This window comes from Ailuropoda melanoleuca, chromosome 9 (assembly GCF_002007445.2).
Source record: "Ailuropoda melanoleuca isolate Jingjing chromosome 9, ASM200744v2, whole genome shotgun sequence".
Lineage (NCBI taxonomy): Eukaryota > Metazoa > Chordata > Mammalia > Carnivora > Ursidae > Ailuropoda > Ailuropoda melanoleuca.
Window position 1 is genome coordinate 88,227,022 of NC_048226.1, and position 15,437 is coordinate 88,242,458.

The window sequence follows — 15,437 nt, forward strand, 5'->3', positions numbered from 1 at the left end:
GATAGACTGATGAATGGATAAAGATGTGGTGTGTGTGCACACATGCGCACACACACACACACACACACACACACACACACACACACACACACACACACACAGGAATATTATTCAGCCATAAAAAAGAATGTAACAATATGATGGATCTAGAGGGCACCAGGCTAAGTGAAATAAGTCAGAGGAAGACAAATACCGTATGATTTCAATCATATGTGGAATTTAAGAAAAAACAAACAAAGGGGAAAACAAAAGAGAAACAAACCAAAAACAGACTCTCAACTACAGAGAACAAATAGATGGTTATCAGAAGGGAGATGAGCAGAATAGTTGAAGGGGATTAAGAGTACACTTATCTTCATGAGCACTGCATAATATATAGAATTGTTCCATCACTGTATTGTACACCTGAAACTAATTTAACACCATATGTTAACCAGACTGAAATTTAAAAAAGAGAAGAAATAAGAAATGTTGGGGAGGATATGAAGAAAGGGGAACCCTTGTGCACTGCTGGTTGGAATGTAAATTGGTGTAGCCATTATGGAAAACAGAATGAAGGTTCCTTAAAAAATTAAAAATAAAAATACTATATGACCCACTAATTCCACTTCTGGGTATCTACCCAAAGAAAATAAAAACACTAACTTTAAAAGATATATAAATAACCCAATATTTAGTGCAGCGTTATTTACAATGGCCAGGATATGGAAGCAACCTAAAGGTCCATCAATAGATGAATAAAGAAGATGTAGTATATGTGCATGTGTGCACACACATACATACACGTATGCAGGTATATATGTGTATGTAGGTATACCTATATGTATATGTGTGCGCATGCATGTATACTACATATATACATTTGTATACTTGCATGTGTATATGTATACACGTGTATGCATGTGTACACACACACACACACACACACAATGGAGTATTACTCTGCCATAAAAAGAGAATGAAATCTTGCCATCTGTGACAATGTAGATGGACCTAGAGGGTATTATGGTAAATGAGATAAGTCAGAAAAAGACAAATAACATATGATTTCACTTACATGTGGAATCTAAAAAACAAAACAAAGTGGTGATACGGAAAACAAAGTGGTGCTTGCCAGAGAGGAAGAGATGGAGGGGATGGGTGAAATAGGTGAGGGCAATAAAAGCACAAATTTCCAATTATAAAATAAGTCATGAGAAAGAAAACTACGGCATAGGAAATATAGTCAAAAATGTTGTAATAACTTTGTATACTGAAGGATGGTGACTATACTTATTGTGATATTTTGTAATATATATAATTGTTAAATCACTATGTTGTACACCTGAAACTAATACAATATTGTATGTCAACTACACTGCAATTAAAAAAAATAAGCTACAAAAAGGCTTTAGAACAAGTAATATTTAAAGTTCAATGCAACTAGGAAAAGTTTTTTTTTCAAATTGCCATGAAATAACACCAAAGAAATATTCAAGTAGAAAAATACCTTCTAGAAATTGTACATACATTTTAACATCTGAAGATAGGGAAAAAACCCCTCACCAAGTACTCTCAATATATTTGGATTTGCTCCTTTTTGTATATATTCCTTTTCAACATTTATCCCCATGTATACCTAATTATATGTAGGTCTAGTCATTATGTAAACATAGCTTTGTTTTCTGCCTCTATTCTCCCCCTACAGCCACACACATTATAAAAGCTCTTTTTTCAAACTTTCATAAACTTAATAGAAAACTTCTAAATTCCACTGAATTGATGGCCTATAATCTGTATAAAAGCTCTCTTTAAACCATTAAAAGTCACTGCTACTTTTTCACCAGTATAAGTGATATTACAATAAACATTTCCGTGTATAGTTTTTCCCAATTTATTTAAAAATAAAATAATATGAATATTTGCACATATTCATAGGGCAATGAATGCCATGCTGTCTATTCTAGACAAAAATGACTGCAAATACATACATACCAATTGAAAGACAGTAGACCTTTAAACAACACAGGTCTGAACTGCGTGGATCCACTTATATGTGGGCTTTTACAGTGCAGTATTATAAAAGTATTTTCTTTTCCTCATGATTTTCTTAGCAACATCTTCTTTTCTCTAGCTTACTTTATTGTAAGAATACTGTATATATTATGTATAACATACAAAATATGTGTTAATCGACTATGTATGTTATTGGTAAACCTTCCAGTTAACAGTAAGCTATTAGTAGTTAAGTGTTTGGGAAGTCAAAAGTTATATGTGGATTTTCAACTCATGGGGGGGATGGTGCCCCTAACTCCCAGGTTGTTCAAGGGTCAACTGTATATATACACATATATGTATATACACATACCAATTTTTGTACAACCATACCTACACTATGAACACTTTTAAATTTTTATTTTTGTAAATAATTTTTAAAATTTGCATTTCTAAGATGACCAACAAGGTTAAACCTTTTTAAGTAAGTTTTATTTCTTCACACAAACATTTATTGAGAAGTCTACTATGTGCCAAACTCTGTGCTAGATACCAGAGAGACAATGACTAATTAGATGCAGTCTCTCTCTTCCAGGAACTTCCAGTTAGTTATATAGAGAAAAGCAAACAAAAAAGTTCCATCAAACATTACAGGTGCTATGATAGCTAGCTACATAATCAACAGTCTTGGATAAAATGGTTTTTCCTATACATTGTCCATTTATCTAATAAATTTCAAGATTAAACATTAGTGTTTTGACAACAGCTTGGATAAAAATTTTCCACTCTGTTATTTTTGGGGTTTTGGTCGTGGAGGTAGTGATGGTGGTGGTGGCATGCCCATACTTTATATTAATAGTCAGATTTGTCATTTTCATCATGTCAAACTTCAAAAAGTACCACTCCTACAGAGTTTTAATAAGCAGAAATTTTCTTCATTCCAGATGCTGAAACAGTTTACCCTACATCCATATCTTGACCTTAAAGTTTATATTCATTTATATTTATTTACATACAGAATGAGACTATTTTATTTTAGATTCCTGACCTTCCCGTATACATGAAATGTCTGTTGCCACTTCTACTTCTTGGCCATTCTGTTAGAATGCTTGTTACTACTGTCCATGGAAACCAAGGCTTCCCTCCCCATTCATTTTAGGATCACCAGTTAATGAATCCCAACCCAATTATCTCAATGGGGCACAAAGTCAATACGGCAGAGAGGGAGGAAAGAAGCGGGATATCCTGATTCAGAACCTGAAACATCTTTCCATTGAAAAATCAGTTACTTAAATATTACTATCAGGTCTTATGACAGTCTAGGCCTTATAATTAACTACACTGGGGGCTAACCTAAGAACTTGAGCACATCCATAATACGGTTCTGCAAGAAAATACTTTCTGAGTTTCAAACAGCTAAATTATAAACAAGCTTTTAAAATACAACCTTCATCAACAGGAACCGGCATGTGCATTTGCATATATTCCATTACAGGTAAATTTCAGAGTTAGCTTATGTCATGACTAGACTGCTGACCAATAACTTAAATTACTTCAGACTATTCGTTAATTGGATGTTATGGTAGAGAGTAGATTTGATCCTAACATAAAAGAAGCAGAATCAACAACTAAGAAATAGAATCACTTCATATGCTTGTGGAAGATTTATCAAAACACACACACACAAACTATATATATATATAAATACTACCTTAGTAATGAAGTACTTTTATAATAGGAGAGGGGAATGGACCTGCTTATAATACAGAAAGAAAACAGAATTATCAATTACATGAGAAGAAAGCCCAGGAAAATAATCTTCCTTGATCCTGACTGTAGTGCTAAAATGTTAAGCCAAATTGCTAGAATGTTAGAATATCCTGATTCCTCAACAACTCTGGCAGATATCAGCCAGCTAATCTCACTTCAATTTACCTACAAATTGCAGGATATGGACACATATATACGATTTTTTACAAAGAGATAGATAAGTCTAAGGTGGAGCCTGAAATTTGCATTTCTAACAAGTTTCCAGGTACTGTTGGTCCTGCTGGCCCCGGCATTAAACTTTGAGAAGCACTGTCCTGTATAATTTCACTTTCTCCCATGGTTTTAACTATCACCTTTTCCAGTGAGGCCTGCAGACCCTCCTATTTAATCCTGCAAGCTGTCTCCATCCCAGCATTCAGAACCTCTTTTACCCTGCTCTGCTTTTTTAAATTCCTTTAACATTTGTGAACTTCTAGTACCTTAAAGCATTTAATTTATCAGATTTTGTTATCGTCTTCTCTCTACTGCTAGAATGTAAGATCCACCAGAAAAAAAAAGATCTTGTTTTGTTAACCAATATATTCAAAACTCCTACATATGTACTGTGCATATAGTAGGTAAACAATGAATATTTGTTGAACGAATGATTGGTAATACTCATCATCTCTAATTCAGACCTCTTTAACTCTTGACTTTTAATCCAAATGCCTACTAGGTATCACCACTTCAATGTCCTATATGCATCTCAAATTCAACTTATTGAATTGAAAACAGAACTCATAACCTTCCCTTACTAACTTGTCCTTCCTCCTTTTCTTCTTGACTTTTTTGGTGGCATTGTGATCCATCCAGTTTCCTTCCTATTCAAAATTCTTCACTAGCACTCCATCACCTAGGTATGAGGTTCAAACTCATTGGTATAGCTTATACAATGTCTTTTCTGTCTGATCCATTCTTATTTCTCCAATGCCGTTTCCTACTGCTGCTTCAATCTTCAACTACTACATATTATAGTCCAGCAATACCTAATTTCTTGTATTTCTCTGAACATACCCTGTTTTTATCATGTCTTTCTACTTGTTAGTCAATATTATTCAGAATTCTCTTGTTCACCTAGTAAACATCTCATCAATAACACAAAAATCAGCTTAGATCCAATAATCACCAAGAAATCATCCCACCAAAGAAACTTCTCCCCATAAAGTATTAATTCTCTTACTTGTGCTATTGCTATATCTAGTGCATAATTCTATAACTGTATATGTCACACTAAATTATAATTTGTTTACAGGTCTGGTTCTTCACCTAAACAATTCTTAAAAATAACTAATTTATATTTATTTTATGTCCTTCAGTCTCTAGACATGACAGATATTCCTTAACATTAACTGAATCATATAAAGAATATTCTAAAAATCAAGCACGCCTACAAAAAACAGACAATAAAAAAATTATTATTCTTCTGAAACCTGCCAAAGCTTAGACAATTTTTGTTAAAAACTCCACTAAATCGATTTAGTCTCAAATTTCTCAAAGGACTTGAACTCTACAGTATCTTGCTCTGGCTACCTGAGTTCATTATCATAAACCATATAAAGTACTTACAAAATGTGTACTAACACGTGTTTGCCACATGTCCACTTGTTTTGGTGTAAGATCAGGAATTGACAGGCCTAATCTGGAAGCCAAAGCTTCAACGTAGCCTGCAAGACTTTAAAAAAACACAAGGACAGAATATAAGTTTTTAAAGAGACACATGAACGTCCTCAGATAATAAACTAATTGCTACAAAAAGAAACAAGATAATTTTACACCTGTAACTGGCACTCCAGAAATGGTGTAAATGTTTTTTACAATTTTCATTTTTATTACGCATAAATATATACAGTTTAAAAATATTTTAATATTAATATAGTCATACATAAACTAATTGACAATTGCTTTCTTATTTTATTTTATTTTATTTATTTATTTTTATTTATTTTTTTTGAGAGTAAGTGAGCGGGGGGTGGGAGGGTGGGAGAGGGGCCAAGGGAAAGGGAGAGACAATCTCAAGCAGGCTCCACACCCAGTGCAGAGCCCGACACACGGCTCAATCTCACAACCCTGAGATCATGACCTGAGCCGAAATCAAGAGTTACATGCTTGGGGCGCCTGGATGGCTCAGTGGGTTAAGCGTCTGCCTTAGGCTGGGGTCATGATCCCAGGGTTCTGGGCTCCAGCCCTGCATTGGGCTTCCCGCTCGGTGGGGAGTATGCTTCTCTCACTCCCTCTGCTGCTCCCCTACCTTGTGCGTGCACTCTTTCTCTGTCAAATAAATACATAAAATCTTCAAAAAAAAAAAAAAAGTCAGATGCTTAACTGACTGAGCCATCCAGGCACCCCTCTCTCTTATTTTAAGAGATAATTTCAATGTATATAAAATTTTTGCAATAAAATTACAGTCATGCACTTACTCCAAATCCAAAGCAAAGCATGTTAACATATGATACTAGACTGGGGTGCCTGGGTGGCTCAGTTGGTTAAGCATCTGCCTTTGGTTCGGGTCATGATCCCAGGGTTCTGGGATTGAGCCCCGCGTCAGGGTCCCTGCTCGGTGGGGAGTATGCTTCTCCCTCTCCCTCTGCCCCTTCTCCCGCTCGTGCTGTCTTTCTCTCACCCACTCTCTCAAATAAATAAGTAAAATCTTAAAAAAAAAAAAAAAGATATTAGATTGATATACTAAGAAAAACAGCCTAGAATTTTCAGGGCAATCTCAAGTGTTTATCATGTCTAACTTCCCATCATTTATTGGATACAAACTCACTTTGTGAACTGTAAGAAAGTAAAAAAATTTGCCAGTTAAACGACACATACATCAATTATAAGATGGATCCCAATATCAGATATATTAAGTTCTAAAAAAACTGTGTACCTAAGAATCAATAAAATGTATTTGTTATTTAATGATATTTTTTAAAGGCAAAGTAGAAATAGTTTTTAAATATAAAGACTCCCAACAAAATCTTTGTCTTTAACCAAAAATAACTAATTAATGATGCAATCTAAAATTAAATGGCTTTAAAATCTATTAGATCACTTAGTTCTATTAAATATAAAAAGCTATCACATAGCTGTAATATTATCATTATTAACCTTAATGTTGGAAATGGAGAAACAAAATGTGTAAGGGGTGATATCATTATAGATTTGTGTCAGGAATCAGAGAAATATACAATTTCTGCCCTGGCCCAGAAGCAAAGAAATTTTGCATTTTAACAGTAGCTCTGGCCCCAAACTCCAGTACAGAAGTCTAATATGCAGGGTCAGATCACTTATGAAGCTGCCTTTTCCTAGATTATAAGGCTAGATAAACTTCTGCTAGGCCCAAATCCAAATCTCAAAACTTACCACTCTCATGAACCATGGAAGGAAAAAACCGAGCCAAAGACTGGGCAAAAGAGAATATGTTTACCACAATAATTAATGCCAACTTAGTCTAACTTACACTTCCCAGGCTTCCTCAAGCTCAGGAGGCAGCACAGGCCATGTGCTGCTTGGACAAGAGAATGTAAAGTGAGAAAGAGAGAAAGGTGGCCTTTTCTAAGTAGACATCCTTGATTTGTTTCATCATTCCAGCCACATGGAATAGAGAGAGCAAAAACCGGCCAAACCCATGTATGCGCTGGTCATTTTTCCTTTTGAAAGTTCCTCTCTCCAGAAAACATGCCCAGTCAGTATCCTCACTCCTCATCCATATCTCTTTCTTTGAGCTTAGTGGGAGAAGAGTGGGGTGAAATAATGATGGGGTTCTTGGTTTATTCCTGTCTCAACTTGGAAATGTCTATAAAATATATACGAATATTTCAGTAAATGGAAATTAAACTGCTTACATTACAGTCATTTTAGAAAAACTTTTTGCATGTATCAATCTCTTGAGAAGATTTTAAACACGAATTCTAGGTCCCTAAACCCAGAGACACAGTTCTGAGGTATAACCCAGGCACTTTTATTGATACACACCAAAGATTTAGTATTAATGATTAAGAAATATTAAATTTAAAACTTTAGTTTGAAAACACACATAATAAATGTCCCGTATTTCTTATCTTTCTCAATTAAAGAATGGAGAAGAGAAAGAAAGCAAGGTCAGTACACACATGCACAAATGAATAAATGAATGGACCTACCCAAGTCCAGCTAAATCTGACACAAGGTTTCCCAAAGCAGCAGCTAAAAAATTGAGAAGTAATAAGTGAATTGTTACATGGAAGTCAGAAAAATCATTACACTACATCGCTATATCATCAATAAAGCACTGATCTGGAAGAGTAATCGCAGTTTCTGAAACTACAACATCTATATCCAAAGTAACTCGTTACATGGCTCTGAATCTCAAGATTTCAAAATAGAACACAAGTCTCTTGGGATTATAGTGTTCTCCTTCCATCAAGTAGTAGGTTTTTTTCTGTTGTGGCAGCCAGTTTCCATTTTGGTTTCAATACCTATACAGTATTTTGTAGCTTTATCTTTCATCATATTTAAGGAAATTTGGATGTTTAGAAGTTAAAGTAAAGCTTTATGCATAGTTCTGAAATTGAAGAAAATCATAGAGAAAAATGTCTCTTTCATGAACTCATCTACTTCATGCTTTCTACACAATAAACAAACACTGAACCATTCTAAATTTTACCATCATGAAAAACAGAGTGGTAACTAGGGGAAAGAAGGTAATAGAACCAAATTAGATTTTCAGTCTTATATTTCCTTGTTTGATTTTTCTACTCAACTTGAAAATAAATTAGTAGAAACAAGAGTAAAAAGGTAACACTGAATTGAGAAAAACTTATTTTAACATAGTCAGTACAGCAATGTTACTCATTAACTAACATAAAGTACCTAAAATTTCTCAGGAAAAAAGTGCTACATATACAAAATTAAGAATTTGAAGAACAGGATTAAGGAGACAAACTAACAGACATCTCAATGAGTAAACTTTTTTAAATAAATCATCCTCTTCTAAGTCTAACCTGCTAAAATATTTTATAAATATATGGACAATGGAATAATATGACTTATTAAATACCTGCCATAGTTGAAATTCCCAAAATAATTCCAATAGACATCTCAATATGGGTTCCCTAAAAAATGATTACAAAGAAATTAATCCTAAAAATTAATGCTTCAGTAACTATAAAAAAACAGCAAAGTATTAATAAAAACAGATAAACTGGTTAAATCCACAGGTTATTACAGCAAAATTATAAAATAGGCAGAAATATTCATATAATGCAGTAAGGTACTTAGCTATTAAATATACGCATTCATGCAGAAACATCACTATCATTGATTCATTAAAATTAGGCTTTTATAAAAAATAAAAATAGCAACAAATGCAATTATAATACAAATAGCAATATAACCCATCATTAAAAATCTAGAATTTATATTTTCCACAAAGACAGATTCTTTAAACCTCTTGGAACAAAAGACCAATTCACCTCACTTTTTAATTCTGAACGATACATCTATATTATTGTTATTTACTCTATCAAAAGAGTAAAAAAAAAAATAAAAACAGACTAAACTAATTTCTAGGGACCCAAGAGATCACAGACTTCAAAAATTATCTTTATAACACTGAGTTCTTTAACCATTAAGTAGTGAGACTATATGATTCATTCATGAGCAACAACAGCATTTTGCACAATAGACAGAGCCTCAGTAAAAAACAAGGTACTGAATTTACCAAGAGAGTTTCAGACTTTCCACATCCATCCCATTCCCCTGTAAACAAGAGGGACTCATATTTCTACTTCCACTGTAAAGAGAAGGAACTGGAATGAAGATTAAACTATTCTAATGGGTCATTAAACAGAATAAAGAAGAAATCCTATGATCTATTGTGCTAATTGAGTTCTAAAGCTAGGGCAATGCTGCCATAAGTAGACTTAATTTTCCTCCTAAATACTGATGCTTGAAAATTTCTAAATAAATTTTAAAATCTCAATGATACTTATGGAGGGAAAAAAAAGAACGTCCTACCTAGTATGCAGAAATATTGCATTACTCAATTATTTATAAAACTGAAGAGAAGCTGAGTTAAGTTTCCTCATTTTTCTCTCGCCCAGGCCTTTGGTTCCATCCCTTTAAAATACAATTCTTGGGGCGCCTGGGTGGCTCAGTTGGGTAAGCGCCTGCCTTCGGATCGGGTCGTGATCCCAGGGTCCTGGGATCGAGCTCCACGTTGGGCTCTCTGCTCAGTGGGAAGCCTGGTTCTCCCTCTCCCTCTGCCTGCTGCTCTACCTGCTTGTGCGCGCTCTCTCTCTTCCTCTCTTTTTCAAAATAAATAAATAAAATTTTAAAAAAATACAATTCTTGTTGGATATGAAGAGAACAGCCTGATGCATAAAAGTCTCCCAGGTATTTAAAAACACAAGGAAGGTTGTGAAGGAACCCCCAAAAAACAGATTTCTGAAGAAAAAAGAACAGAACATGCATAAGGAATAAAGATGTGTGTCTTTACATATGGATGGGAAAAAAAACCACACACACACAAAAACAACCCACAAAAAACTGGAGCACTTATATAGAACAAAGGACCTGACAGGTACAGTATATAAAAAATAAATATATCATCTTTAGCAGCAATGAATCATTAGGAATGCCCCAGGAAATACCTATTTGCAATACATGTACAAAAAGTATTCAAGTGCTTAATCATTTAGTTGAATTTAAGAAACCTGAAGGACCTTCTAATAACATAAAAGCTTCAAATAAAGTCAAAGACAGTTTGAGGACAACGGACTATCAGTCTTTCCTTTTTCCCATAGTCACATCAATTTTTATGCTGTACATCTAATACTAGTTATCTTAAATCTACATCTGGTTCATCACCTGAATACAATTAAACTACTCTAGAATTCTAACAAATTCTATTCTAATTAAATTGTAAGAAACATAACCCAAAAAACCCCACTAAAATATGTCATAAAAAGCAATCCTAGTAATATAAAAATATAATAAAAAACTATGAAACCAAAGGCTCAGTATGAACAGCAGCCAATAATAAAGGTCAATCTATTACAGGAAGCTACATAGGAATTTGTTTTGATGACTACAACTAGGATAGCAACCAAGAGAGTACAACAGGAAAGAGGAAAACATCAAATGTCTATGGCATGATAGGAAAGAAGAATCAACTATTTCCTTAACTTAGTATCTTAAAACAGTCATAGCTGTCCCACAATGTTAGGAGACAATCAGTGTTTTTAAAAAATTACAAGGCGAAAAACGTTCTTAAGATAATGATTACTACTTATTTTCCTATTCATAGATTTTAGAATTTTATTATTTATGTATTTTAGTTTCAGCAGTCTATTTATTATAAAACCTCTTTGGGAAATTTCACTGTCCCTGAAGTATTTTGCAATTATCACTGAATAACAATTTTGCCACACATACACTGACCTTACTCAGGTACTGAAGCCAGTGGTTTAAACATTTATTTCAGTATCATGTAAGTAAAAACTGGTATATGTCCTTGAAACTGGATTTCAATGTAAACTTCAAGGACAAGTATTACTAACTTGAGGTCAACCATCTCAGACCTGGAAAAACAGTTGGCTCTCAGTTATACTAACAGTGAGACACAGGCCCGAGTAACAGAAAACAGTAAACAACATTACAATAATTTGGCTCTAGAGTGTTTGTGTTTCACTTTGTTGGTAGCTGTATTTAGATGCAGATTATCTGTTACTTAAGATATTTATTTCAAATAAATAACAACACCCTGTGAAATTCAGGATCTATGAAGCTACCCAGTTCCCCTATTCCGATCTCTCTTCAAAATCTCTATTTACCCTTCTTTATGCAAAATATATCATCTCAATACTTCCTTGCAGCAAGGACAGTCTTTTAGGATTTGACTATCTAAGGTCTGCCCTATTTAGGTGGAAAAAACAAATATGAAGGTGGTAGTATGGATACCAGCTGTCAATTAAGACAAACTGAAATAATGAGTTGTGTAAAACCGAAAGGAAATATTTGTCACAGAGAAACTTCAATTCAGACAGTTCACTTAAGAACACATCAAGTCTTATCTATAGCTTATAAATTCATCATAATGGGGTTTTCATTATAATTATATATGATTTATTATTTAATAACTATTTAAATAATCTAACCAACTCAAATTTTAGTAATTTCACTAAAAGCAGTGCAGTTCTAAGTTGCTGAATATTCACAGATATATTCTCATATTCACAGATATATAAATTGGCCAATTTAATTTTTATGTACATCTTAGGAAAATGTCATAAGCAGTCAAAAAACTAGCATTCTGAAATTGTATTTCAGAGGCTCCTGCCAGGCTGCTTTGCTGAAGAACTACACAATGCGTGCTTCCACATTCAAGCTGTGTGCATGTCACCTGCTCTGACTACTTAGGCAGCAGGATACCTTCCCGCTATGTGAACACAGGTCAGGAGCCAGACTTTCTGGATAGCTGAGCACCATTAATCTGCACATAAGAGGAGACTATAAAATAGCAAAAAAAAAATTCTTTCTAGATATTCTTTAAGCAAATTTTATAATGTACACAATGTAAATTATACTTTTACTCCCTGTTTTGAAACCAAATACTCTATTTATGTCCATCTGTAGTACATGTGACCTCCAAAACACCAAAAAACAACACAACAAAAAACCCTTGCTCTCATCTGACTTTTCTCACATTTAATAATCTTAAAATCATTTTTTTTTGAGCAGTCTCCTACACAACAGCTACCATTTACATCATTTTTTTCAAGTTACAGTCAGTGAAGAGAAGTGGATAGACCACTGGGCAGTTTTAGAAGACTTGCATTAAAATCCATGGACTCATCTTTGACTTTAGAAATTGGACCAATATTGGTATTCATTAACAAAAGGTGTCACTCAATGGTAGGAAAGGTAAAGAAGCCTTCTCAGAGACTAAACACTTTTAAGGAACACACTCACATTAAAAAGACCACAGCAAAGGGGAACTTTTTTTTAACACTACAATGGAACTTTTTTTTAACACTACAATGGAACAAAAAAGGAGATACACTCAGTATTCTCAACTCAAATTTAAAATACCTTTGGGTCAAATGGATAGACTACATCAAAACACCCTTTAAAACATTTCTGCATGAAAAAACTAAACAAGGAACTATCCAAATAACATATATGTGATATGAACTGTCAATAAAATTAAAGAACATCAGAAAATTTTATATACTTTTTCCTTTAATAAGAATGTTGAAATTAGAACAGAATAATATAGACCTAATAAATATGTGTTTATTATTGTCAAAACTTTACCAAAAGTCTTAATGATTAATACATATAATGCCTTAAAACTGAATGATAGTCTAATTAACATGAAATATAGTAAAAAGTAGCCTTGTTCCTTATGATGTTAATTAAAATTTTATAGCTAGGATATGTAAATTAGGAAAATTTAGACCACATTAATTTCTTTATTAACTCAAAATAGAAGGGGTGAAAGAAAGAACTTACTGCAACAATCATAATTGCATTATCCAAAAAGCCAAACCCTATGAAAGGTATCGCATTGTGGATGAATACTGAAAAACATCAAAAACAGAAAATATATTTTAGGATTTCTATAACTTTAAATGAGAAAACAGACCATATGATTAAAGTCTCCTAAACAGATTTGACAATCTTTGAAATTTGCTTTTCATTCCCCATAGCCAAAAGATTCTGCCCCTGCTATAAGTTTAACTACTTCCTAGAAGCTACACTGGGGAAACAAAACAAAATAAAAAAACATGTAACATGTAAAAATAACTGTGTTAGACCTCTGGGTTGTTTTCTTACTAGCTACACATACAAAGTACAAACAGTTAACGGCAGAACAAATAAGTAAATACATATTACGAGTACCATGTTTTACCTGTTTAATTGCTATTGATATCAATCTGTCTTAAACCTAAAGACTGATATCATAAAATTAATATCCATATTAGAAATAATAAAAAATACCCTGAATCAAATTTCAGGGAAGCTACATATAGCGACCATAGTCACTTTTACTCACTAAACAATTTTTGGACAAATGTGAGAAAAATGTCATTATCTCATCTATGTTAGCCATCTATATGCAGTCTCCCCCCACAATATTGGTATCCCTGAAAGCTTCCACACACTATTTTATTTAAATCTAAATGTAACTTGGCCTCCTCCTAACAAAGGCACACCTTACCTTACCTTATCTAATATGGCATCTGAATGACCTCACATAATAGAAGTGCAACTAGGAAGAACTAATACCTATATATTTTTTATACATTCAGCCTCATTTTTTTCATATTTGCATCTTCAGCACGCTGCAGAATGCAAAGTGCATAGCAGATACTCAATGAACATTAGTTAATTAAGTTGAGGACCACTAACCTGGAAAGGAAGAGAATTCCATATTAAGAGAATTGAAGGCAGACTGTGAAACAGATTAAAAGCTGGGATAGTTAAAAGACTTTATTCTGATTCATCTATAAAATTGCCAAGATACAGCCAACATCAATTCAACCGATGACTTTTTAAATGGACATCAAACTTGTGAGTTCTATAAATATCCAAAAAATAGTTCCTTAAGCAAATTGGTTGTATGTGCTCAGTAACTTTAGAGCGCTTTTCCTTTTAATGCAGTTAAGTCCACAGAAAGCATAATTAAAATATAATCTAGAAGTTATGAAAGTTTGACATTACTATAGTGAGTTCTGCACCAACCCAGGAAAGGCTAATAAGTAGTAAACAAAACAAAAAAACGCTCTATCCAAAACCACTGTTGAAGACTGAGATCATAGGAAAAGAGTGTATATATCCTAGATCGTTTCGGATTTCTTCTTGCTATCAAGTAAGGATGTTCAACATAAAAAGTAACATCTTTTTAATTATAAAGAATATTATTTTTAAAAAGGTATTATTTTAAAAGCTATTAAAAATGGTAAAAATCAAATAGCACATTAATGAAACAGGATTTTTCAATTAAAGAGTCTAGCCTTAGTTCTTTGATTTTGTCTAAGTCTAGTTGCTTAACCACTAGACATTCAAAATTTTATAATGAGCAATTTTGAAGTATAAAATATATGTTTTCATGCTTAGACCTAAATAAATGCATCCTATAAGTAAAAATTTATTGTCAACACCAAGGAAAAAATGCAATTTTCAAATTGTTAAATAAACATGTACTGGACACTCCACGGGGCATGAAATACAAAGATAAGTAAGACTTGGTTACCAACCCTCAAGAAGTTTGGGTATGATAACATACCATACCAACAGTTAATTTCAATATAACCAAAAAACTGATGATAGTATTATACAGTGCTATGGACATGAATTTGCATGAACCTAGGCTAGGAGAATCAGGAAAAGTCACCAGGGGAAGAAAAGTCTTAAAGAATTCTTAAATGTTTTGGTATTTGGGAAAAGTAACTTATTTCTATATAACCTATATTCTACCTCTGAAAGAAGAAAGAACTGGCTAGTTAATAAGTTTTAAAAATTCATGTAAGTTTGCTCTCCAGTATGTAATGATCTATTAATTTGTGATTTCTTCAATTTCCTTTGGGAAATACTACTCTATAACAGCAAATCACATTTAGTATTCAGCTTTTGCTTACAACCTACTCAAATTCACTGTAGAGTTAAAACATTCTCTTCTT

At 33.3% G+C, this 15,437-nt stretch overlaps 1 protein-coding gene across 5 annotated transcripts in view; it reads right to left on the bottom strand.

Annotated features, from left to right (window-relative positions):
• Positions 1 to 15,437, bottom strand: part of TMEM65 (transmembrane protein 65) — a 117,525-nt gene that overhangs the window by 64,503 nt on the left and 37,585 nt on the right. For 4 of the 5 annotated variants that reach the window (XM_034668592.1, XM_034668588.1, XM_034668591.1 and 1 more), the window contains exons 3-6: positions 13,267 to 13,334; positions 8,810 to 8,864; positions 7,914 to 7,956; positions 5,350 to 5,455 (exon numbers count right to left, since the gene is read on the bottom strand). In XM_034668592.1, coding sequence (XP_034524483.1) covers positions 5,350 to 5,455; positions 7,914 to 7,956; positions 8,810 to 8,864; positions 13,267 to 13,278 — 216 coding nt within the window. In that variant the 5' untranslated portion in view covers positions 13,279 to 13,334. The remainder of the gene's footprint in view (positions 1 to 5,349; positions 5,456 to 7,913; positions 7,957 to 8,809; positions 8,865 to 13,266; positions 13,335 to 15,437) is intronic. The other variant, XM_034668590.1, reaches the window with a different exon arrangement.